This window comes from Haliotis rubra, unplaced genomic scaffold (genome assembly GCF_003918875.1).
Source record: "Haliotis rubra isolate DU_JTF1 unplaced genomic scaffold, ASM391887v1 Scf426, whole genome shotgun sequence".
NCBI lineage: Eukaryota > Metazoa > Mollusca > Gastropoda > Lepetellida > Haliotidae > Haliotis > Haliotis rubra.
This window is the reverse complement of record NW_025767109.1, coordinates 271,879-299,207: the sequence shown is the minus strand read 5'-3', so window position 1 is coordinate 299,207 and position 27,329 is coordinate 271,879. Positions and strand designations below refer to the sequence as shown.

Sequence of the window (27,329 nt, the reverse complement as noted above, 5' to 3'; positions counted from 1 at the left end):
TCCTACTCTGGACCCACCTGACCCAGGTACCCGAGTTACCCGTCTCAGTCCGACACGGAGTACATGGGTCCAGGAAGTCCTGGGGGTATCAGGTCCTACTCTGGACCCACCCCAGACCCAGGTACCCGAGTTACCCGTCTCAGTCCGACACGGAGTACATGGGTCCAGGAAGTCCTGGGGGTATCAGGTCCTACTCTGGACCCACCTGACCCAGGTACCCGAGTTACCCGTCTCAGTCCGACACGGAGTACATGGGTCCAGGAAGTCCTGGGGTATCAGGTCCTACTCTGGACCCACCTGACCCAGGTACCCGAGTTACCCGTCTCAGTCCGACACGGAGTACATGGGTCCAGGAAGTCCTGGGGGTATCAGGTCCTACTCTGGACCTACCTGACCCAGGTACCCGAGTTACCCGTCCCAGTCCGACACTGGGTGCCCAGGTCCTCCTCAGAACCCATCCAACTAGAGCACCCATGTTATCCCATCAGCCCAGTTATGTTTCTCTTTACCTCTACTCCATCACCAGCACCAAAAGTGTCGAAGTCCTTCTCCAGGCAGCAGACTTTGACAATATGGTCGTATCTGTAGAAACACAAGAAAGAAGCCTGGATTAGCCAGGGGCTGATTTGTCGAAACAGATTTTGTAGAATCATCAGTACACTGCCTCTATAACAATGAGTGAGTGAGTGAGTGAGTTTGATTTTACGCCGCTTTTGGCAATATTCCAGCAATATCACGGCCATGGACGCCAGGAATGGGCTTCACACATTTTACCCATGTGGGGAATCGAGCCCAGGCCTTCGGCGTGACGAGCCAACGCTTTGACCACTAGGCTGCCCCTGACAATGAGTGAGTTGAGTTTAGTTTTATGACAAGCAAACGCTTTAACCTCTAAGGCTACTCCACCACCCAGCATCTATAACATGGTGACTGATAAACAAAATAGTGGGGGAAAGGAAAACAAAATTTGGACAAGACAAATCAGTGATTGATAGCATGAGCAGAGAGGTGCATGATTACCCACAATGCATTGTGTCACACACTGTAGCGATTTGATCATCATTATTCATCTCTTAAAGCATGGATCAGAACATATAAGTACATTGATTTAATCATAAATTCTTTAAAACTTAAATTTTAAAAATATACACTTGAATGAGAAATAATCATGTCTTTCCATAAACAAAACAAAAATATATCCTAAATTATTCAGTATATATCTAATTAAACATATCTATCTGAAAACAGACTTGACACAAAAGAATAAAATTATCATTTGCTATAGTCATAGCCAGGGAAACTACAAAAACATTCAACTGCAGTTGTGAATCCATTGTAATCTCAGTTGAAAATGTCGGTGTAATATCAAGAATGTTCAAATTTGAAATTAACCAACTTTTATTATTGTAATAAATATTTTGAAAGTGGTCAACACAAAGACAGTTACCTTTCTTGGTCATATTGATTTCCAAACAAAATGTTGTCCTTGGCAGTGCCATTAAATATCCAGGGTTCCTGGCTTACATAGGCCACACGACCTTTGACCCCAACCCTTCCTCCTTGAAGCTGCATCTGTGAACATAAGATTACAATTAGAAACAAAGTAAAAAATACTCCATGCAGACTAAACATGTTCTACACACACTACTGTAAACCGGAAATATTCTGCGCCTAGAAAATTTTGCGCCAGTGTACCCCTAGCCTGTTCTGCGACGTATTATTTTTGCGAGAGTAGTAGGCTTTGCAAAAAGAACACTGTTAACTAAAACTACATTGCTTCGATATTGTGACGAAGAATAAAGATTCAGTCATTCGTGGATGGAGGGCATCCGGTCGATGCAGTAATCAGGAAGTAGGCTAATCCACCAGTAAGCTGCTTTTGTAAGAGTATTTGTTATAGGACATTGCACTTAGTAAACTAGATTCTGTTGTAACCGCTCTGGTCGCGAGTGCTATTAATATACAGTCGAGCACCGTTGTGTCGAACTCTGATAACTCGATATCTCGGTTGTCTCGATAAACATCTCGGTCCCGGCAGAATCCTTCATAGTTTATCATTATTCAAGGTCTTTTAACTCGATACGGATGTCGCAATATTTCGGATATCTCGATATAATTTCATGGTCCCAACAAGCAAACTTACCCTTTTAACTCGATAGTTACAAAGCAACTCGATACTCACGTACCTTTCATGGGCAAGTATCCCTCTGAACTGAGGTTGTTTCCACACGTTCACACACGGTGCGGCATGAATCAAAGGGATGTGGTAGTGTAAACTAATTAGGGTTAATTGAGATGTGTGTAGAATCTGTCTGTGTATATTCATGAATAAAGTATCATCAGAAATATTTGTTTAGTGGTGTGTGTATTGATAAATATTGAAGGAGGAATGTCTAAGATATTCTTGATGTAAATTTACCTTTCTTAATATTACTACACCAAGAATTTTTTGCGCGGGGAAGAGAAACACAAAATATAAACTAACACAAAATATTTCCGGTTTACAGTATATTGTCACCATGTATGACATTCAAGAGTTACTTGAGGTTGGAATGGTTCATAATTAGACAACCACTAACATGTAAAAACTACAGCTTGCTAAGGACTACTTTCCCCATTGTCATGAAAAGAATGTACACAATGAAGCCCTTGTAAGTCTAGAAAATGTGGCAAGTCTGAAAATAAAGAGATTATACTTTATGAAGATAATTTAAGAATTGTTTGTCTCTGTGAAATATGTTTATATAAGAGACTAGATGGTAGTCAAAGTATTCCTTACTCGTCCCAGTAGCGCTGACAGGAGGGATGACTTGCCGCTTCCCTTCATGCCACAGATTCCCGATCAGCTGGCCCTGGAAAATTAAACAGATCCACAAAATATGGGCTGCTCCACAGACACTGTACGTCTTCTTAAAGTACAAGTGAATAAGTGAAGGTTGTTTTAAGCTTTATTCAGCAATATCATAGTGTTTGTCAATAATAAAGAACAGTCCAACCAATGGTTGATGGTATGAGCAGTTCCACACAAATACATCATCTGTTACCATCAGTTAACAGGGCAGAGGAACTCCTCTATCCCAGAATTGCCATGCTGCCACATGTACAACATTTGAAAGACATCGTCCCATCAGGACTTCATAAGCAGGTACTTGTCCTCTCAACTATCCCACTTAGCCTTAGTACAAGTGTTCCAAACTGCTAACTTGGTTGTTGAGATCAATTAAATAATCATCATCATCATCATCATCAGTGGGCGGTGGGGTAGCCTAATGGTTAACACGTTGGCTCGTCACGCAGAAGACCCGGGTTCGAATCCCCACATGGGCACAATGTGTTAAGCCCATTTCTGGTGTCCCCCGTCGTGATGTTGCTGGAATATTGCTAAATGCGGCGTAAAACCATCTCAGTCAGTCAGTCAGTCCGTCAGTAATCATCATCATCTTGATGGCGTCATTACCTCCTGAATCCTGAGGGAGATCTGCAAGAGCTGGGAAGCCCTCTCTATGACGGACACACTCTCCAACAGCCCAACAGAGCTGCCATCCACAATGTCCCCATTTTCCTCTTCCACACTTTCCAAAGTCGGCGGCACTGCCCTCTCCATCTTGAGGCGCTTCGACTCCCGCATCTCCTCCGTCTTGATGCCAGGGATTACTTCCACTTGAGATACATCGTCTAAAACAATAACATGTGTCCTACAATCATTCAGTCAATTATGACTGGACCATAAGTCACAAATATGACAAATCTAAAAATCCCACAAACAGTATTGTATTGTATTGTTGGTCCCTTTGAGACCATACTATCTACAGACACCAAATATTGTAGCTGGCTGTGGACTCATCTCTGACAAGGTATTCATCTCACAAGTCTAATTTAAATGTTTCAAAACCCTTCTTAAGATTCAAGGATTCTCATTGGATATCTGATCCCAACACCTCTTCCTACAAAAAAAGTGGCACATCATCATATTTTTTCCCTTATGAACCAAATTTACAATACACATAATTATTTAAATAAAACTAAAAAAATCTTTCTGTTCATTTGGGGAAAAGAGGCACATAATTCATCGAATTGTTCTTGGAGACAATTGCATTTGACAAATTGTACCGTCATCATCATTATCAGACTCCCAGCCCAGAGTGGCGTTGTCAAAGGTGACCGCAGCGCCCTCATCACTCACGTCCCGTGAACACACGCTCTGTATCTCCTCCATAATCAGAACTTCCTGGAAGGTAGAGACGGGAAACTTTCATCGTATGTAATGACATTTAAGGGTTACTTCTTGCCCATTTGCTCCACTTTGTTCATTAACAAATGATAGAAAATAAACATCAGAGTTACTCCCCCAACATATGTTTCATTCATATCCGGAGAATGGTGTCTTTCATCACAAATTGGAGATACAAATTATGTTTGATATGTTGCAAATGTAATGGTTTCAGTTTGGCAATTCCAGCAGTGAGAGAGTTCAGTTTTACTCAGCAAAATTCCAGCTATATGGCGGCGGTCTGTAAATGATCCTGTCTGGACCAGACAATCCAGTGATCAACAGCATGAGCATCAATCTACACAACTGGGATGTGATGACATGTGTCAACCAAGTCAGTGAGTCTGACCACCTGATCCCATTAGTCGTTACTATAGATCAATTCTAACCCCGGATCTTCAATTCCATCAGTAAAGATAAGAAATGAACCTAAACATGTCAGCATGGTAAACTGAAAATAACATACAAGTGAGAACCCGACATTCTTGCGTAAGGTTTGTGCAGAAATGAGTGAGTGAGTGAGTTTAGTTTTACGCTGCTTTTAGCAATATTCCAGCAATATCACGGACACCAGAAATGGGCTTCACACATTGTGCCCATGTGGGGAATTGAACCCAGGTCTTTGGTGTGACCAGCGAACGCCTTAACCACTAGCCTACCTCACCAGCCCTAGTTCAGAAATGATATTGTTCAGTAAATCTGAAGCTAGCCTACCTTGTATCTGCCCGTCGACACTGACGCCTCTGCCAGTGTGCGCAGACCGTGCGCCATCAGCGCCAGCGAGAGGCTGATGGAGTAGAGGACGGAGATGAGGGTGAACGCCTGGAATGAACACCGCCATGAATACAATGCCATATCATGAGTGAGTGAACCTGTTTCAACCTTTTGCATACAATATCCCATCATATTCAGTGTGGTCCGCGCATTCTGTCTGGGCCAGACAACCAGTGGTTAAAACCAGGAGAAATCATCCACATTGTTGGGGTTTAAGAGTAAGTGATTGTGGTATTACACTGTACAGTCATATTCAAACAATAATCCTGCATCAACAATGGCTGGGGAACACCAGAAATTATCTTAATATTTGAGGGTTTTTTAGTTTCATTTTTTTGCTTGTTGCTGTTTGTGGTCTGTTAGTAATCAAGTCTGGACGAGACAATCCGGTGATTGTCATCATGAGCATTGATCTACACAACTGTGTCAACATTTGTCAACCAAGTCAGCAAGCCTGACCACCCGATCATATTAGTCACCTCTTACAACAAGCATGGTTTACTGAAGACCAATTCTAACACATACATGAATACCTTTAAAGCCATTTCTCAGAACAAAGTGTTATAATTAATGACTCCCTGGGACTGGATAGTGTAAACCAACAACTAATTATAATTACAAGCTAATCTTAATTCCCAAATTAATCCATAATAAGTGAGTGAGTGAGTGAGATAAGGTGAGGTGGGTGAGGTGAAATTGGGTTTAACGTCGTGCTTGAGAATATTTCGCTCATATGACGACGTGCATTCATGTGTATGTGTATGTGCGGCTGTTTGTACTAGCCCAGACTTAAGCTGGTTTTATAGTGATAGCTCACTGAGATACCATGCCGCAGTGAAGCATGAATACCCCACACAGACACATTATGCTGACTCCCGAGACCAACAAGTACCATATTGTAACATCTTTTGGTAAGACACGACCGGAGATCGAACCCGCGACCTTCTGCTCTCCGGGCGGACGCTCTAACCACTACACCACGGAGACGGTCTGTTATCATTAATGACTCCCTGGGACTGGATAGTGTAAACCAACAACTAATTACAAGCTAATCTTAATTCCCAAATTAATCCATATTAAGTGAGTGAGTGAGATAAGGGAACTGAACGAAGGTCTATAGCAAGGTCTATACCTAACAGTTTAATCACAAGGACACCCTGTGCTACATGACATGCTACTGCTTTCATTCTTGTATAAACATCTAATTTTATGTTTATTGTCTCTTGTAAGTATCTGTTACTGGAGACTTATTTTGATAAGGAATTGTCATATGGGTGACACCTCCTGCTTGACAGAAATGAGAATGATTTATAAAGCCATGGAACCGTCCAGGATACTGTTATTTCTAGGACTGCAATGATTCGGTTCGATTCATCGAAAATTCAAAATGACACCTTAGTTTCAACTTTGGAAAAACATTATCACTATTTCGATTCGATATTTTAATACCTATTTAGATTATTTACACACAGCCAGAACGTAATTTTGACTCCAACTCGAGCTGTTTCGAGCACTGAAATAAGGCGAAACGTGATTGGTTTACGGTGGGCTAATCATCCAATGTGAATTATTGTTAGTAGACATCGCCAAGTTGACGATGGATTTCACTCTAAAAACGCCGACAGTGAGAGTGAAATAAAATCTGATGTTTTTACTTGTATGAAGAATTGAACCGAGAGTCCAATATCGAAAATCGAATCGAATCGAGGTCTGGGTGAATCGTTTTAGCCCTAGTTATTTCTCAAAGCTGACATTTAGAAATGGAAACATATTCAGTTCAATAGCGATTTTTCATCACCTGTGTGGCTGTGAGATTATTGCCAGCCATGATGTACGACAGGAACATGAAGACGGAGGCCACCACTGGAATCATGGGAACTAGTGATGTCATCACGCTCTGCAGGAAGTAGGCGTGTTCTAGCGCCCTCTGCTCCTCCAGACGTTTATCTGAAACATTGTTAATTGTGGTGAGTGAGTGAGTATGGCTTTATGCCGCTTCTAGCAATATTTCAGCAATATCACTGTGGAGACACCAGAAGTGGGCTTCCCACATTGAACTCATGGGGGTTATCAAACCAGGGTCTTCAGTGTAATGAGCCAACACTTTAACCAATTGGCTACCTCACAATCCTATATTGTTTTCAATGATTTTTTATGTACCAATTTACCAACACAATGAGAAATCATTATTCATAGGAATGATAGTTTCCGTTTTTTGTGTCCCATGAACTGAAATGATCTTGCTTTTACATGAAACAAAAGCCAAAGGTGATGCAATTGCCAAACCTTTAATGCATCAAGGAAACCCACAAACACACACCTATGGTGTCGACAAACCAAACAATCTGGTGTTTAAACCCACAGCCAGAAGATCCTAGCAGAGCTAAGGGAGACAATTTGGAACAGTGAATTGCAGTATCTTGGACTATGGGCTACCCATGATCAAAAATGCAAATTCAACTTATAAAGTTGAAAATAATGCAATGAAACACACCCCTCGAAATCGGAGTTCAAACGATTCACTAAATTCACCCCAGCTGGGGTGAAAAGTGGTTTCAACATCTGTGCTGTGCTGCGCTGCACTGCGCTCATGGCACATGCGCAGTGAATAGGTTCTCGCAGCTTGGAAGCCCAGCCTCTGTCACAGACAAAACTCAATGCCTATGTGTCTGCCTGCCTGTCTGCTAATGACAATATGCAATAAAAAACTTCGATCACTGACCACATGCAATTTGCCAACACCATTAACAAAACGCATTGATTTATGGCTCGTGCACCCAAGTTCTGTCTCTGTCACATTATGTACTTACACAGACAGGCAGGTGTGATACTTGTACACATGACATGTTACGGTGTCTGTTGATTGCAAAATGTTATACACAAAAACTGAGCATGTATTTACAAAACCCAACACCCTCTATATGCACACAAAGAGTGTATCGGCAAACGAACCAGCCAATGAAAGTCTTAACTACACTTAAGTGCAGGCCCACCCGCTCTGACTGGGTTCGGTATCTGGGTGCTTCGTTTCAAGGGAAGTAAACCCAAGTACAAAATATTGCACTTTTGATTTGCGATTGTACGCTTATAATTTTGTTTATTTGTTCTTTTCATAATCAGCAATGTATGTTATATGTGATGAATAAGTGATAATTGTGTTTTAATTATGTTTGTTTTTTTGGTTGCATGTGACCTTTAAGCAAATATTCCAGCTATATAACGGCAGTCTGCAAATAATCGAGTCTGGTCCCAAGAATCCAGTGATTGAGATCATGAACATTGATCTAAGCAAGGTAAGAACACACATCATACAACTTACTGCTGATCCTGCCAAAAAATGCATTTTCCCAGGCATTCATCTTGATGAGTTTCATACATGTCAACACCTCAGTCATTAGGCTCACCTGAAACATACATCACACTTGTATCCTAGCAACAATTCAACAAATTGTTTCACAGAGAAGGTATAAAATTCATATATTTCTGCAAGTTACTGAGATAATTATCACATTATCACATGTTATATATAGGAACACACTTTCTCAGTAAAGTACGGATTCTAGTACTTTCGACCGGTTGATTCAAACCCACACACTCCGAGTCAGGCACCTAATCATCAGCATACAAAGTCAGCAATCTAACCCACTCAGCCACCATTATATTCAATGGTATTCTGACATGTACATGCTATGGAATTATGGAAACTTATTCTGACATGCATTAATGTCCTATTACTGAATCCTGATATGTGATTGGCTAATAACTGCTGTGAAGGTTTGAATTTGAATATTTGATAATATTGGGAAACCCCAGAGTCCAAATTATGAATTATTGAATTTGTCTGGTTGAGCTGTATTCAACTTACCCTTTCTCCTGTAAGTGTTACAGCTTTCTGTCTAAAATATCCATTCAAATCAGCTACAAATTTCTGCAACACAAATTACAAATTTATATTCTACCATGACTTCAATAAATACTGGATAGTGATTGGTTAATTAAAGTCATTCAGAGGTATATAATCACGTTATATACCTCTGATTTTCCAACACAGTATGTATTTTTTTAAATCTTAATAATGAGGTTATGGTAGAATGGAGATAAACATACTGTGTTGGAAAATCAGAGGTATGTAACGAACGTACGCATTATAGCTCTAAACAGTATGTTTATCTCCTAATTAACACATTTCATATTTTTTTCTTTTTACTAGTTTTTTAACACACCGATTAGTTTAAGGCAACTCATCATTTCAGAATGTAATAATATAACCAATAAAAATTGTTAACAGTTTTAAAAAGCGAAGAAATTGATATGAGACGTGTCTCTTGTTCTACTTTCAGAAATACATATATTACTACATTCAAACTTTCACCTACTATGATGTGAAAGTTTAAGCACTGATCACCATAACTTGAAAAATTAAATTTCATAATATCCTTGAATTTGATGTTACAGAGAAATATCTTACCAACACAATAAAGAACATAACATAGGTAGCACATCCAATGAGAGCCCAAGGACCAATCAGAAAGCCAAGGTAAACAGATCCAGCGATGAATATGATTGGTCCAGACATAATAAACGGGCCATTTACCATCACTTCAAAAAATCGCTGGCCATCATTGCTGAATAAATTGACTAGCTGAAAAAAAAAAAATATAATGAAACTCAATATTGACATTTGATAACCTTACGTGATTAAAATAGCACCGAGGATCACATCCAAAAACATCGATTTGTTTTTTAAATACATTAAAACAAACACATATGAGTGAGTTGGATTTTACTCCGCTTGTAGAAATATTCCTGCAATATAACAGCATTAAGATATCAAATATTACATATTTCAAATGAAGAGAATATTCATATTTATTTATTTATTTTGCAAAACTTTGATCTTTGCACAGTATGTTAGCAAGATCTTGTAAAGAAACTGTAGACTATACTTTGAGAAAATTCTGTTTGCTACAGTGAACAAGCGCAGACAACTTACTTCACCAATTTTCTTGTCTTTGAGACTTTTTAGTCTGAGTATTTTCTTGTATAAGAGACCCATGGTGGCACTTCTGACTTTCATCCCTGGAACACACAATAGGCCTCATGTAACTAAATATATATATGGTGGTCATCAATCTGCACTGACCAGACTGCGATTCAAGGTCACTGTAGAGTTACCTGAGTGAGTGAGTGAGTTGGGTTTAAAGCTGTTTTTATGTTTGTTTATTTGTAAATTGTTGAACACCACACTCAGGAATATTCCAGCTATATGGTGGCGGTCTGTAAACAAATGAATCTGGACCAGACAACCCAGTGATTTAGAGCATGAGCATTGATCTATGCATTTGGGATATGATGGCATGTGTCAACCAAGTCAGCGAGCCTGACCAGCAAATCCTGTTAGTCACCGCTTATGACAAATATTGTGTTGGCAATTTTGAACAGCGTTCTAGTTGTATTATGTAGGTCAGGTCAATATAGGGCAAAAGCCGAAGTGATGCTCTTCTCCAACGTGTGCCCAAATGAAGCAACTCTGCACACCAACTTTTAGTGCCTTGAATTACTGCAGGTATAGAGCTTACAAACTCAGAAACAAAACTGAAGCAAATCGGCATTCGAACCCTTAACCACTGGTTCTCAAGATGTGCTCAAGGGAAGCAACTCTCCACACTAAATTTTACAGTGTTCAGGAGTGAGTGAGTTTTTGTTCTACGCCAATCTTAGCAATATTCCAGCAATACTGTGGCAGGGTACACCAGAAATGGTCTGCACATATTGTACCCATGTGAGGAATCAAACCCAGGTCTTCAGCATGACGAGCAAATGCTTTAACCTCTAGACTACCCTCCCGCCCCACAATGCATCAGGAGCACAACTGTATAACTCTACCAGCCATACAGAAATACAACAGTTGGACTTACCATTCCAGTAGTTGTATGCCCAGGCACAAGAGAAGGTGAGACTCCGACATACTTCACACACAATGAGGCCGACCACAATGGCCGCCCCCTCTCCCATGACTGGTGCAACAGATGATATATGATCCAAGAGCAGACGTAATATGCAAGCCTGCAAACAATATGGAGAAAATTGTTTATGGGGGACAGCAAAAATATACAGATTTTAACCTTCTCTGAAAAGATTCTCGAAAGTGTATGATTCACTGTAGCTGTGTATGATTCATTCGGGCAAGCCCCTTAGACCTTATTTCCTTCACTCTCCCAGAACTGGCATTAGGGACCCTTCATAAAATATGGCAAGTGGGGTGATGATGATTTTTATACAGAAGGATGTACAATGTGAATGACCGCCTTAAAATTTACATACAAAGTAAATGACCCCCCCTTGCATATCATGCACAAAACCAATGACCCCCTTCCCCATAATGTTTAAGCATAATATTTTAATATTTTTATGTACAAAATTGCTGACGCCCTAGTACATGTGTACGAAATTGCTGACCACCACTACCTCCCCAGACAAAATGGGTGACCCCCTCCTTAAAATCATCATCACCCCCTAGCCATAAATTATGAACGGTCCCAAACAACCCAAACTCCCTGCACTGCAATATTATGAAAAGTCTTTGACAGTTTATGCATACATGATAGATGCAGTGTGTTAAAGGCACTATTTCACATCACACTTTTCTCAAAATAACAAGGCATTTTTCTCAATAATACTAACTATCACATCTCAGGGCAGCTACCATGTAATTTATTCAAGAAATAATTACACATTCAGATTACAATATCAAAAATTAAAGGTTCAAATGAATTAATGCAATGTTGCATTAAATCGACTCTCATGCCCTCTACCGGACAAACATTTTTTCAAGCGAACCCTATAGAGTAATGTCCCTTGGAGCGCTTTCTACAAATATCCTAACATACATGTTTTGGGACATAGGATGTACAAAATAGAATATCTACAATTAGTGGCACTTACTTTCAAACACATAAGCTCCCAATATATCGCAATACATATCGCAATATGAGTAACTGAATAGCAATACAGTGGAAGCCCTCTAACCCGCAGCCCTCCAATCCGGCATGCTCTCAATATCGGCACTAGAATTTGGTCCCAACAGAAGCTAGTTAATTTATGATCATTTGCGCGCCCTCTAATCCGGCATCAGTCTATTCCGTATTTTGGCACAACAAAGACCGCCCAATTGACTGTTTGTAATGTAATTAATGCTCTCTAAACCGGCATCCGGTATCTTGGCTCTCCTGTTGATTGGCTGATTGGCTGAACGTGTATTAACAACACAGTGGATTACCATCGGCATTAAGCTCATTGATGTTACCTGATAAAAGGAGTACGGATAAGGATTAGGCCTAAGTAGGTGAGGTAAATTGGTGAGTGACACGTGTCACTTGTATTATAAATTGATTGTAGGAAACAGTAAATTTGACAAAATTAACACATTGACTGCCCACAGTAAAAACATGCCCTTTTCTGGTCCTATTTTGAAAGAAAAAGCTATTAAGTTTGCTTTAGAATTAAATGTCAACGAGTTTAAGGCATCAGATGGTTGGCTGGCACATTGGAAGACACAATACGACATCAAACAGTTCAAAGTGAGTGGCAAAAGTGCCAGAGTAGATCAGAGTGATGTCGACAAGTTTAAGTCCCCTCCGACTTTGATTGATGGATCTGCGCCTGAAGATGTTTTTAACTGCGATGAGACTCAAAAGTCTCAAAAGAACGCTTAACTGTTCTCCTCAGGTTGAAAAGGGAAAAGTTCTCTAAACCGGCACGCTCTCTATACCAGCGTTTTTTGCCAGTCCCAACGAATGCTGGTTTAGAGGGCTTCCACTGTATATTGCAATACAATATATTTGCCAATACACAGTCCTTCCTAACAATCACAAACCTTTAGATCAAGGACATATATAAATGTTGTCTCATTTCATCATAAGAGTGTTCATTACAAATGGAGTTTACTGCAGATACATGTTACAATTTGACATCGTATTATATGATTAGTCATTGATATTACATAATAGACAAGTTATATAAAATAAACTTGAAGTATCACTCACAGAAGCAAGGAAAGAGAGCACCATGGATATTACAACAAGGACTTGCGAGCAGATTAGCCTCCGTTTGAAAGCTGCCCGGATAGCACGGCCGAGGGATGCCTTCTCCTCACCATGAGTCTTCAGCTCTGCTTTCCAACACGTCTCCAACCTGGTCAAGGGAGATAATTCAGAATTCTAATGTCACAGATTTCAATCGTCATAGAAACATAACAGCAATGGTGTCCACAGATACACCTGATGCATTTTAAAAAGTAGTTCGGGAGCATCAGTCTGATTTCTATTGGGTGATGGGAACAAAGATAAATGAAAGTTTGTACTAAAATTAGTGGTGTTACGATTATCGAAAATAATCGAAAATCGATCGAAAGAAGGATTGTAAAAAAACATATTTTTGATTAATTGGAATTTTGTTGTTTTAGTTTAACACACTTGAATGAAATAAACTAGTGATTAAATATGACGAATATTCACAAACAAACAAGCGCTCAACAGCGTGCATGCATGCATTTCATTGCATGACAGTATTAGTCATAAGGAACATTTATTAGAAAAACCTGGGTAAAACGCTTCAAATTGGTGATTTCATTAAAAATGCATTTATTTTGACTATAATCAATAATTGTTCACCACAATCCTCCGATAATCAATAGTGGATTTGGTTTCCCGATTCCCAACACTAACTAAAATATACTCCAGATGAATAGTTTCTTGAAAATGATGAAGAAAATGAATAGTTTGACTTGTGGAAAACAAAAAACAATCTTCTTTGAGTTAATAATGAAATGAATATACTTTGTTCTCATGTTCAGGAAAAAAACCTTTGTTGGAGGATTAACAAACTAGTTCTCTAAAAAACACCTTCTCTTACAAGCCTTAAACACTGAACATTGAAAACTAGAAAAGAAGTGAAAACAGTTTTCAGAGTTGACAGGAAATACTTTCCAACACCCTTCATTTTATGTGAAAAGTGTACGCGAGTAAAACAATTTTTTTATTACCCATTATTTCTTACTTCGTTGGAGCTACTCATTTAAAGGAACTGTTCACGATTACCATCTTAGACAACCACAAGCAGGATCAATCTACAGCTATGACACAGTTTCTATGGTGTGATATAATTTCAACCTTACTTCACAGAACATTCAAATGACATTAACAATGTCAGCCATGTGACTTAAATGTATTGGCATGAGGAGATATTTGCCCTAGTTCATGTACAATTTTTATGAGCTCAGTTACTGCTAACTGACTGACTGACTGAGTTTCGGTTTTATGCCGCTTTTAGCAATTTTTCAGCAATATCACGGCGGGGAACATCCAGAAATGGGCTTCACTCATTGTACCCATGTGGGGATTTGAACCCGGGTCTTCGGCGTGACGAGCCAACGCTTTAACCACTAGACTTAAGACTAGCCTACCGCCCCAGTTACTGCTAACAGCAAACCTATGCTTGTCGTAAGACGGCCTACATCCATAAGGGACCATTCATAATTTATGGCTAGGGGGATGATGATGATTTTTATGGAGAAGCATGTACAATGTGACTGACCCAACACCCCCTAAAATTTAATTACAAAGTAAGTGCCCCATGTAATGTACAAAAAACAACTCAATGCCCCCTTTCCATATTTGTTAAGCATAAGTATTTAATATTTTTATGCACAAAATTGATGACCCCCCACTAGTACATATGTACAAAATTTATGACACCCCCCACCTCCTTAACCATAAATTATGTACAGTTCCTAATGATCCTAATTAGAATTGGTCTTCAGCAACCTTTGCTTGTCATAAGATGGCCTACACCAATAAAGATCCTCATTAAAATTGGTCTTCAGCAACCTATGTTTGATTGAGAGGCAAAAAATGGGATCAAACTCGCTGACTTGGTTGACACATGTCACCATATCCCAATTGCGAAAATCAATGCTTGTGATGTTGATCACTGTATTGTCTAGTCCAGACAATTATTTCCAGGACATCACCATATAGCTGGAATACTGCTGAGTGCAGCATTAAACAACAAACAAACAATGGATAACAAATTCTGAAATATTTCCAGGTTTGACGCGATTTATTATGTCCTTGCCTCCCATCCGTTTGGAAACCTGTAAGGTCACCTCCGTACGACCAGATACAGAAATACAATGATCTTTAGTCAACAGGAAAGTACAATCTATGTTTAACTCACAACAAAAGCTTCCTGAAACTCCATACTGACAGGAAACCTGACAGTCAGTACCGCCATAGTATCAACTGTTTGATGTGTGTTGCACTTGAGTACAAAAACACATCATTTCTGATTTTGAGCTGACAAGTTTTCTGGTTTTCATTTTGTTTACTATCAGTTAGGGCACAATCTCTGCAGATTATATATTTTCATTAACATACCTGTTTCAAGACAAATTAAATTGCTAGTGTTTTTGTAATGCAAGACTGGAGAATAATTCTGCATTGGAGTGAGTGAGTTTAGTTTTATGCCACACTCAGCAATATTCCAGCTATATGGTGGCGGTCTGTAAATAATCAAATCTGGACCAGACAATCCAGTGATCAACAGCATGAGCATCGATCTGCGCAACGGGGGACTGATGACATGCACCAAACAAGTCCCTGACCACCCGATCCCGTTAGTCGCCTCATATGACAAGCATGGGTTACTGAAGATCAATATTCTAACCCGGACCTTCACGGGTCTGCATTGGAATATCAACGACGGAATAAGGATTACCCCTACACGTGCTACTCATTCACGTAATAGTAAAAACAAAATGAAAATAGCATTTTATTAGTCTGAACTAAATATACTCTTCTACAGAAGTAGGGGATACATGGAATAACTTATAATTAATATATTTCATAATGCCTTACTTTTTTCAGAAAGTATACAGACAACATAGCATTTCTCTTGACTATTACATGTGGAGCTAGTTCCTGGTAGATTAAGCATTAGTGCACTAGTGTGTGGATATGTGCGCTATATAACTATCCAATTATAACAATAATAATAATAAACTGTATTTGAGTTCAAATGCACTGTTTGCGCTCAAATTTAGCAAATTCAGCATTGTTACCATGACAACTTATTGGCACACAGGACACACATTGAAAGCTAGAAGGTCGCACCAAAATGAAAATGAACACTGCATAGTAAAATTTGTTGTGTGACTTACAAGTCGATGTTGTATTGGGTGGAGTCCTCCGGCCACCACTGTAGTTGCAGCACGGACGACAGCCCGCTGCCTCCCCGGCGACACAGGGACAGCATGATTGGGGTGAGCCACCAGCATGTCGCCAGCGACAAGAAGCTGGCATAAGTGATGGGCACTTTGTCAAAGCCCAGGTCTCGAAATCTGCCAATAAAGAAGAGAAGTGAGTGAGTGAGTGAGTGAGTGAGTGAGTGGGTGAATAGGTGGGTTGAGTGGGTGAGTGAGTGAGTGAGTGAGTGAGTGAGTGAGTGAGTGAGTGAGTGAGTGAGTGAGTGAGTGAGTGGTGGAGTGAGTGAGTGTGAGTGGGTGGGTGGGTGGGTGAGTGAGTGGGTGGGTGGAGTGAGTGAGTGAGTGAGTGAGTGAGTGAGTGAGTGAGTGAGTGAGTGAGTGAGTGAGTGAGTGAGTGATAATGGTGTATGACACCAGGAAATATGTTCATGCAAATTAATATACAGACATATGTATACAGAAATAAGTGAATGACTAGGTGCGAATATTTATTCTCTCTCTCTGTGATACAGCAACCTTTCTTTAACACTACATTCAACTATTTCAACAGATCACTGACATTTTCCTCAAACAGAGTCAATGTGCCCCTAATGGTATTTTCAACATTTGTTTTATTAGAAACAATGATAATCATACTATGTAATCATGTTTCACTTTCAGGCAAGGAGTAATATGAAAAAAGTGAAAACATTAAAGCATTGAAGGTACAAAATTGTAAAGCGCAAAAAAATGGGGTCACTGGTTGAAATCACTTCTGCCAAAACTGTAAGTAGAGTCTGAGTATGATTATTCATGGGCGCCAAAGTGATTTCGAAATAGACGTACTAGACATGGTAATCATGACAAGGTATGACAAGTTAATTCACTCACTGACACCCCTATGCATTAAGGATGCACCATTAGGTTGTAGATTATATTTTTATGGGAGCAAAAAAAACAGTTGAAGAGAAAAGAATTTGAAAACATGTTTTTTACCAATCATGTTTTACATCTTAAAATTAACAGTCTTTGAATTAAGTTATGAAATGGATTGAGTTATTTCACTTTAGAGACAAATCTTTAATACATGTAGATGAAGAAAGATTAAACTAGACTAGATTTTTAGATGTTCGCAAGAGTAGAATATTTTCTATCAGGAGTCACAGTTCAGGGGAAAAGAGAGATAAAAAAATATTCTTATTTTACGTCACATTTAAAATTCAAGACAGGCAAGATATGAGAAACACAGGAAAAGTATGTACAACCTTATCAGATTTTGTTTGACAAAGGCGATATTACCCTTTGGGCTACATAAAATGTCTCAGCATATTGTTCGTAAACTGCAGATGGCACTGATTAAGTCCCTCCTACACTAACTCACTCAAATGGCACTCATTAAGCCTCTCACTCACTCACTCACTCAAATTGCAAATGGCACTCATTAACTAATCTCTCACTCAATCACTCACTCACTCACTCACGGAAGAACACCAATGTTCACTCACTGATTAATCTATTGAAAAAGTCTGTGTATAAAATTAAACACTAAATCATGAGAGTTTTTTTGGTTTCTTCAGAATAACCTACAACACTTTACAACACAAATTATCAATACCCATATGTGTGAAATCAACACAGCAACAGAGCTCTCTCAGACAAGTGAGTACAGGTTGACGACCACATATGCTTATTTCAGGTGAGGAAACTTACATTTAGACAATTTGTACTAAGTGTGTAAATTAGAGGTAACACCATTTTAAATAATATTCCAGATACATCAAATCATTTCAGCCAAATGTTACAGGAAGGCTCAGATTGATGCAGGCCTCAGACCGTTACCACTTTGGTGAAAGCAACAAACATTAGCATGATGCTGACAAACGTCGAACCATAACTGGGGTATACCAGAATTCAAACCACGATCATATATTCTGGTGCGCCAAAGGGAAGCAACTCTGCATAGCGAAATTGCAGCATCTAAGACAACTTGGCCAGCTAGGAAAAAAAGTCACAAAGAAAAGCAATATTTACGGATGTCAACTTCTTTATTGTGAATAACATGACGTTTGGAGTGTATGCTTGCTCTTCCGAAACATAATGTTATTCACAATAAAGAGTTGACATCTATAAATATTGCTTTTCTTATCCATTCCACTTCTACCTGCACTTCAAACCTCCCAAACTTCAAAAACGTTCTTAAAACACTTCCAGTCATTCCATGTAAGTGGTTTTCATGAAACTAAAGTAACCAATTGCTTTTAAAAGTGCTGACACAATCTTGGCATGCCTGCCACATACCGTGGTCATGAATCCCCCTTTAAAGGAAGAAATAGTCTGTGGGTAGCAGCAGTTCCTATGGTTACAATGTATCATCACTTCTTCTTCTTCATCTTATACATAATTAACATCCAAATCTCACATGGACAACCTGCCAGCACACATTACATGATTAAATATTCAACAAAAGCATAATTACCCATATCGGTCGTATGACTGGCTGATTGAGCGTCGAAACTTTCTTCCAGAACTCTTAGTTTCTGTCGGTACATCCATACCATCCTAATCCAAACCCAGATGCTGCATCGAGTCTCTCTGGAAGCAAACAATCTCACTCACAAATGTGGAACTTTTGAAACTAATTATTTCCTTGACTAATGTTTCATTCAGCAACTGAAAAAATTGAGCAGGAAAATATACGTAGAGCTTGCAATTAAAAAAACCATGCTTGCTATAACAAGCATGTTAGAAACTCACCCAAAGGTATAAGCACTATGAAGCACTATGATATTTCAGCGTGCTCCTAATACAATACCTACTGACAAGTAATTCTTAGTGAATTGCATTAATTTGTTTAATGAATGAAATAACAAAACTAGGTTACAGTTAAAATAGTTGACACGCTAGCAATTGGACACAATTAAGTGGAGTGACATGTTATCAGAAAAGATTAAATCTAAACTTTCCACTCAGTCCACTTCCACTTTTGCATTCTTCAGAATTTAATATTTAATTGAACGTCCACCATATACCAGCGGTTCAGAACACTGTTATTATTAGGGTAGAGAAATGACATTCTCTGTGAAATGAACAAGTCAGTTTCACTGGATGCATAAGTGCATCTCAGACAAATATGAGTGGGCTAACCTGTAAATAATACTCTCCATAGACTTACGGTAGATGTGCACAGACAAGACTTAGACTGACTGACTGAGTTTGGTTTTACGCCGCTTTTAGCAATATTCCAGCAACATCACGGCGGGGGACACCAGAAATGGGCTTCACACATTGTACCCATGTGGGGAGACAAGACTTAGAGTAAACTACTGTTGTAACAAACTCAAAGGGACCACCAATCTTAGTTTGGTATATCTGTATTTAATACAGTAAATGATACTGCACACAAAAGGTAAATAATACTGCACACAGACAAAAGGTAAATAATACTGCACACAAAAGGTAAATAATACTGCACAGACAAAAGGTAAATAATGCTGTGCACAGATAAAAGGTAAATAATACTGCACACTGACAAAAGGTAAATAACACTGCACAGACAAAAGGTAAATAATGCTGTGCACAGATAAAAGGTAAATAATACTGCACACTGACAAAAGGTAAATAATACTGCAGACAAAAGGTAAATAATGCTGTGTACAGATAAAAGGTAAATAATACTGCACAGACAAAAGGTAAATAATGCTGCACAGACAAAAGGTAAATAATACTGCACAGACAAAAGGTAAATAATGCTGTGCACAGATAAAAGGTAAATAATACTGCACACTGACAAAAGGTAAATAATGCTGTGCACAGATAAAAGGTAAATAATGCTGTGCACAGATAAAAGGTAAATAATACTGCACAGACAAAAGGTAAATAATACATACAGAAAAAAGGTAAATAATACATACAGACAATAGGTAAATAATGCTGTGCACAGATAAAAGGTAAATAATACTGCACAGACAAAAGGTAAATAATGCTGTGCACAGATAAAAGGTAAATAATGCTGTGCACAGATAAAAGGTAAATAATACTGCACAGACAAAAGGTAAATAATGCTGTGCACAGATAAAAGGTAAATAATGCTGTGCACAGATAAAAGGTAAATAATACTGCACAGACAAAAGGTAAATAATACATACAGAAAAAAGGTAAATAATACATACAGACAATAGGTAAATAATGCTGTGCACAGATAAAAGGTAAATAATACTGCACAGACAAAAGGTAAATAATGCTGTGCACAGATAAAAGGTAAATAATGCTGTGCACAGATAAAAGGTAAATAATACTGCACAGACAAAAGGTAAATAATACTGCACAGACAAAGGTAAATAATGCTGTGCACAGACAAAAGGTAAATAATACTGCACAGACAAAAGGTAAATAATCCTGTGCACAGATAAAGGTAAATAATGCTGTGCACAGTCAAAAGGTAAATAAAACTGCACAGACAAAACGTTATTAATGCTGTGCACAGACAAAAGGTAAATAATATTATTATACTATACACAAACAAGAGGTAAACAATACTGTACACAGACAAAACAAAAGCAATACCATATACAGAGAGAAGGCAGTTTTAAATCAAATTCCTGAATAAAATTTATACTTGAAAATCTCAGTAAAACAATGATCCTAAAAAAGACAGCAGCAAGGCTCTGTAGCTCACTCATATTATGAAGAAATAATGGTGGCCATGTTTATTGTCAGATTCAATTCTGTGTGCTTGGATCATTCATACAAAGCTTCAGGTCTTGTGTATCATGGACATGTCAACATTCAGTATCTTATATCCTAGATATAGCGAGGACAAAATAATCAATTACAACATTTTCATAAAGTAAACACACTTGTTGGGATTCAAGGGCCAGGTTTTACCCCAGAACCTCCCTCTTGATTGTACAAGTGACGACTCTAAAACAGAACCCAACACAAACATGCTGCACCACTTTTGCCAGAGTTATCTGTCCAAGTAAATTTATTATCATTGATAGATAAATTTTGACATAAATTATTTGCGTTTGTGTTTTTCTGGTTTTGATTTCATTACCTCATTTGCTACCAAAATTTCATCACAGTTACTTTATCACATATATACTTTGACAATTATAGAACCTGTGCTCCATTTAATGGATCCTTGTGCACTTGTCAATATGTTCTGCCCCATTACAAGGATCCTCACTCCTGTGTCAATATACATTCACTCCTGTGTCAATATACCCCTCATTGTGTCAATATATCCTCCTCACTCCTGTGTCAATATACTGCTATACTCCCATCAAGGATCCTCACTCCTGTGTCAATATACTGTGCCCCATCAAGGATCCTCACTCCTGTGTCAATATACTGTGCCCCATCAAGGATCCTCACTCCTGTGTCAATATACTGTGCCCCATCAAGGATCCTCACTCCTGTGTCAATATACTGTGCCCCATCAAGGATCCTCACTCCTGTGTCAATATACTGTGTCAATATACTGTTTCCCATCAAGGATCCTCACTCCTGTGTCAATATATATGTGTCAATGCTCATCAAGGATCCTCACTCCTGTGTCATATACTGGATCCATCAAGGATCTCCTGTGTCAATATACTGCGCCCCATCAAGGATCCTCACTCCTGTGTCAATATATTGTGCCCCATCAAGGATCCTCACTCCTGTGTCAATATATTGTGCCCCATCAAGGATCTTCACTCCTGTGTCAATATATTGTGCCCCATTACAAGGATTCTCAGTCCTGTATCAATATATTGCACCCCATTACAAGGATCCTCACTCCTGTGTCAATATATTGTGCCCCATTACAAGGATTCTCACTTCTGTGTCAATATATTGTGCCCCATCAAGGATCCTCACTCCTGTGTCAATATATTGTGCCCCATTACAAGGATACTAACTCCTGTGTCAATATATTGTGCCCCATTACAAGGATTCTCAGTCCTGTGTCAATATATTGTGCCCCATTACAAGGATTCTCAGTCCTTTGTCAATATATTGTGCCCCATTAAAAGGATCCTCACTTATCATGCAGAGCTCAAATAATCTGCCTCAAAACAACCCCAAACTTCTTTCTTTGATGCTTCATGTGACAATCAGCAATACTCATGCTATATGACTGCAGTTTGCAAATAATAGAGTCCGGATCAGACAATCCAGTGATTGACATCATAAGCATCAATCAATGCATTTGGTATACGATGAGTGAGTGAGTTTAGTTTTTAGTTTTATGCCGCTTTTAGCAATATTCCAGCAATATCACAACAGGGGACACCAGAAATGGGTTTCACACATCGTACCCATGAGGGGAATCGAACCCAGGTCTTCGGCTTGACGAGCGCACGCTTTAATCACTAGGCTACCCAATCACCCCTGGTATATGATGAAAATGTTTTTAAAAAGTCAGTCCTAACAACAAAGGATGAATTAGTTTGTAACTTAAAGAACTAATACCAATACTGTCTACACTTACATGATATTGAAAAATGAAAAAAGTTGACACAAAATAGAAACAATTCAATCCGTACTTAGTAACCATGTACAAACGTACATTCTCAAAACAAAACAACTTCATATCAACTATCGTCAACCACATTCCTTAAGGAATATAATATAATCTTCTCATATTCATAATTTATGAAACAAAAATCAACATATTATTACCTTCTGATCCGGCTGTGAGCTACATGGCATATAAACACTTCACTGCACACAGACATTACCATAGAAACCACCCACCTAATACAATCACATTGAAAAATTCAATACATACATGTAGGTCCTGCCCCTTTAAGTAACGCAAGCATTTGAAGCATGACTAATAATACTGTGTGTCAAAAAGTCTACACGTGTATAAAGAATCTATGTAAACTATTGGTGTAAGCTAGGGTGGAGCCCTGACCTATTTTTAGGTCAGTGGGGCCCAAAGCGTTTGTACGCTCTCTTAAGTATATTGACTACATCCATCCTGACAGTGAATGTGTCTATATTTAATCATATTGTTGAATGGGAGAAGATGTATTTTTGTTAAGAAAACAGTTCATATTTCAAGGGCGATTCTATAGGGAAAGATTAATTGCCTTCAGGCATTTTTACGAAAAAACATTTTCATAGTTATGAATGAAGAACATCAATAATTATGAAAACAAACCAAAGATTTGTAAAAATACCTCTCAGAGTTAACGCTTTCATAAAATGTGTCTCGAACACTGTCTAATCTCGGTCAGTTCACATACAGTATGTTCTTCATAATAACTTTTAGAAAACCTTTTTGGGAAGGGAGAATGAATTGTGCTAGAGGATACCATGAAGTGTACAATGTAGAGTACAGCTCTTGTCATACACCCATCATTCTAGGCTCAAAAAACTTAAATTTTATGGTAAGAGTGTTTTTTTAAATAACTTGAGTATTAATTTTATGATCCAACACAAAGCCACAGAATATAAAACAGTCTTTACCAATGGTAATGTCAACTCTTGCAACACTCAGACTGTTAGGTAGTTACGGATAAATAGCGATTTCAGTTCCATAACTAAGAGCTTAAAGGGTGAGCATCATTTTAAAGGTCATGTGAATGATATTGCTGCTTAATGGAAGTATGGGTGATGTGTTAGTCCGGGGGAATCTCAGTAACTATGGTAACACTCACTCACTCACTCACACACACACCCAGCTAAGAGTGCATGTAAACTGTAATAAGCCGAAATATTGACCTTTCACTCACTCACTCACTCACTCACTCGGCTAAGATCACATGTAAATGGTGCTGCCATGGCCATTCTGAAGAACAAGAACTGTTCCAACAAGACCATGTTTGTTTTATAGAATATTGCAAATAACACAAACTCACATTTGCCCTTCCTCACAGAAGTATAAAACTGATACAGTTTAGAATTATAATTAACACACCATGGAGTTTTGGAGTGAGTGAGTATGACTTTAAGTTGCAATTAGCAATATTCCAGCAATATGACAGCGGGGACACTTGAAATGGGCTTCACACATTGTACCCATGAGGGGATTCAAACCCCTGTGGTGGCATGACGACCGAACCCGTTTTAACCACTAGACTACCCCACTGCCCCTCACTCACTTAACGAACAGTATATCAATTCAAAAACTATTTGGGATTTGTAGCCAATTGGAGAGTTAAGAGACCCCAGTGGTAACATATTAATCAGCTGATATGAAAACAGCAAATATGGGAGGGCAAACAGCTATCACATTTCATTAAACAATTTTTTCGGGATGTAACATGACAGTCCCTAGATCATGCAGCTTCCTGACAAGTTGATGACAGCCATTGTTCTTCATCATGACTGCATGCAAACCGTCACTCAGTAGAAACAAAACAACAGATGTCACCTCACAGCTCCTGATACAAATTTAACATTTTCTTATTTAATTTTATATCTTCTTAACAACCATCTGAGGACTTTGCTATTTCTATCTTAGGCCCATAACCAGATTTATACAATGTTCATCAATGAATGAAGAAAATAGTATGGTATTGTAACACTGTTTACAGTTATCAGTCAGACTGGGGTATAAAATATTTATCACTGGTTAAGAACAGATGGAGAAATAAAGATGCAGCAAAAGAAGGAGCTAATGTAAAAAGATGGGACAAAACCCTTTCTACATCCATAAGAAATATCTGCTAAAACCTTAAATCAGAGTCGATTGTGCAAGTGTGACTATATCATGAGCAGATATTCAGCAGTACTACAGCTGTGTGGCACCCATGAAGATCCGGGATAGAATATTGATCTTCAGTAACCCATGCTTGTCGTAAGAGGTAACGGGATCGGTGGTCAGGATCACTGACTAGGTTGACACATGTCATTGGTTCCCAATGCTCATGCTGTTGATCACTGGATTATCTGGTCCAGACTCAATTATTTACAGACCACCGCTATATAGCTGGAATAATGCTGAGTGCTGCGTAAAAATAAACTCACTCACTGTATGATGTTAAACAAATTAAATAATTTCATCCATAACAGAGTGAGTGAGTGAGTGAGTTTATTTTTACGCAGCACTCAGCAATATTCCAGCTATTATTCATAACAGAATTGATACTACATGACAATGGTCACTGAAAAGAAATACAAAAACAGAAATGTAAAAAAAAAAAGAAAATCAAAATACAAGTTTATACAAAAATATAATTATATCATTTCTAGAAATAAAAACACATCGTAAAAGGCATAACAGCATGATACGCCAAACATTTCACGATGCATGAAACAATAACGCTTAAACTAAGCCTAAAGTAATCTGTACAGTAAAGCAAAGATTATCGAAATGTCCAGCAGAATCACCAAACGAGCAAGACATGCTTTCGCGTGGGTGTGTTCGTCTCCACAATAGTTAATCACTCAAGCTTGACGGTGTTGACTGTGAAACAACATAAACAAAACAATATCAACCCCCAATATACCTTCAAATGATCAATAATTTTACCTCTTGCGCCTTGCACGAGATGACAATCCGTTTGGCTGACCACACAATGTTTCTCCCGAGTCACCCCACCGTTGATGCAATGCCGTCCCTATAGAATTACCGACACCGGCTTTTTTGTTGGTTCAATCAACTGTCATGAAAATGTATGACGATGTTGCTAATTCTGGTAACTGGTAACCTCCCGTCGTCCGACACCATAGGGGAATTCACTCACGTGGTGACACGCAAATCAGACTTGTTGATTTTGTCTAAACAGCGTCCATACGTGAAGACCAGCCAGTGACAACTGTTTCGAAACCTCACCCGAAATAGGAAAACACACCAGTGAACCGAGTGCGATCGGAAGGAAATGAATGTACATGCTTTTTGTTAGTGACCTTAACCTTCATAGTTCAACGTCCTTGCCCTTGTAATGCACACGGAAATTTGCAAGGGAAGTAATTGAGCGGGTTATAGCGATTGCAAAATATTGCATTATGATCTATAAATACTCTCAGAGTGTCGAAATCCATCTTTGGGGAAATACCTAGTGCTTGTTGAGGGACAAATGGGCGAGCCTTATCAATGAAAACTGGAATAACGCATGACGAAACGCGCTTCCTGTTCAGAAACCTTTAAAGGTTATATGGGACAGACATTTCTGTATTGAAATATGTACAACTATTAACGTAGAAGGCCCAAATACATTATTTAATCAGGATTTATTTAAGAACGGGGTGATTTATAAAGTGTCAGAAAAGGGTAAACAGATTTCAATTTTTTTATGTTTCATACATTCGTGAACCAGTACGTCAGCATGACGCATCCGAATTTTAAAACAGGTGCGATAAAGTCGATTTTGATGGCTGACTGGGCTACCGTCTGTAGAGACAGAACAAAAATTAATGGTCTTGCAGACAAAGTTTACACGCATTTCTGAACACTGGTTGGCTACCCGTGATTTAAGTTTTATCAAATGGCGCATAATTTCTTCAACCTATAAAACAAGCAATCACAAAGAACAATCGAAACCCACTGGATGCCGTTATTTGGAAATATCCCTGATTCGTATAGTCGTAAGCATCCAAGACGTGCAAGCGTTTTTGGAATTCTCACGCGTGGGTGATATGCCATCATCGTATTTCCGTGTTTTCATTTGACATCTTGAAATAAGGTTATGTCCATTGACCTATAATATAAGTGAGTGAAAGCGTTAGTGTGTACTATAATCTGGTTAGATAATAAAAAAACAACAACATGGGTATGAATCTCATATTTCTTTGTTTAGTCTTGCAGTTATTACTGATATACTGTAATGTTTCTATCCTGCATAGTATACGTATGTGTTTATGTAAAGTATGGAAACTTAGAGCCAACACTATTAATCCATAAGCACTTAGCCTTGCAGTTATTACTGGTACACAGTAATGTCTCTATCCTGCATAGTAAATGTCTGTATTTATAAAAACTATGGAAACTGAGACCCAACACTATTAACCCAAAGCACTTAGTCCTTCAGTTATCACTGGAACACAGTAAGGCTCATCAATTACAACCAACGATTTATAAATGCATTTTGTTGTCCATATAATATT

General features: G+C 38.6%; 1 protein-coding gene across 1 annotated transcript; it reads right to left on the bottom strand.

Annotated features, from left to right (window-relative positions):
• Window positions 1-509: 509 nt before the first annotated feature.
• Window positions 510-26,113, bottom strand: LOC124288819 (ATP-binding cassette sub-family C member 5-like). Its single transcript, XM_046725374.1, has 16 exons — window positions 25,756-26,113; window positions 18,763-18,878; window positions 16,263-16,442; window positions 13,090-13,237; window positions 10,963-11,110; window positions 10,038-10,123; window positions 9,513-9,686; window positions 8,910-8,972; window positions 8,364-8,448; window positions 6,843-6,991; window positions 4,985-5,092; window positions 4,111-4,228; window positions 3,458-3,675; window positions 2,780-2,852; window positions 1,448-1,572; window positions 510-582 (listed from the first exon to the last, which is right to left on the bottom strand). Exons 2-15 carry the CDS (start codon window positions 18,837-18,839, stop codon window positions 1,499-1,501), a joined length of 1,701 nt encoding a protein of 566 aa, XP_046581330.1. The 5' UTR covers window positions 18,840-18,878; window positions 25,756-26,113; the 3' UTR covers window positions 510-582; window positions 1,448-1,498.
• Window positions 26,114-27,329: the final 1,216 nt, after the last annotated feature.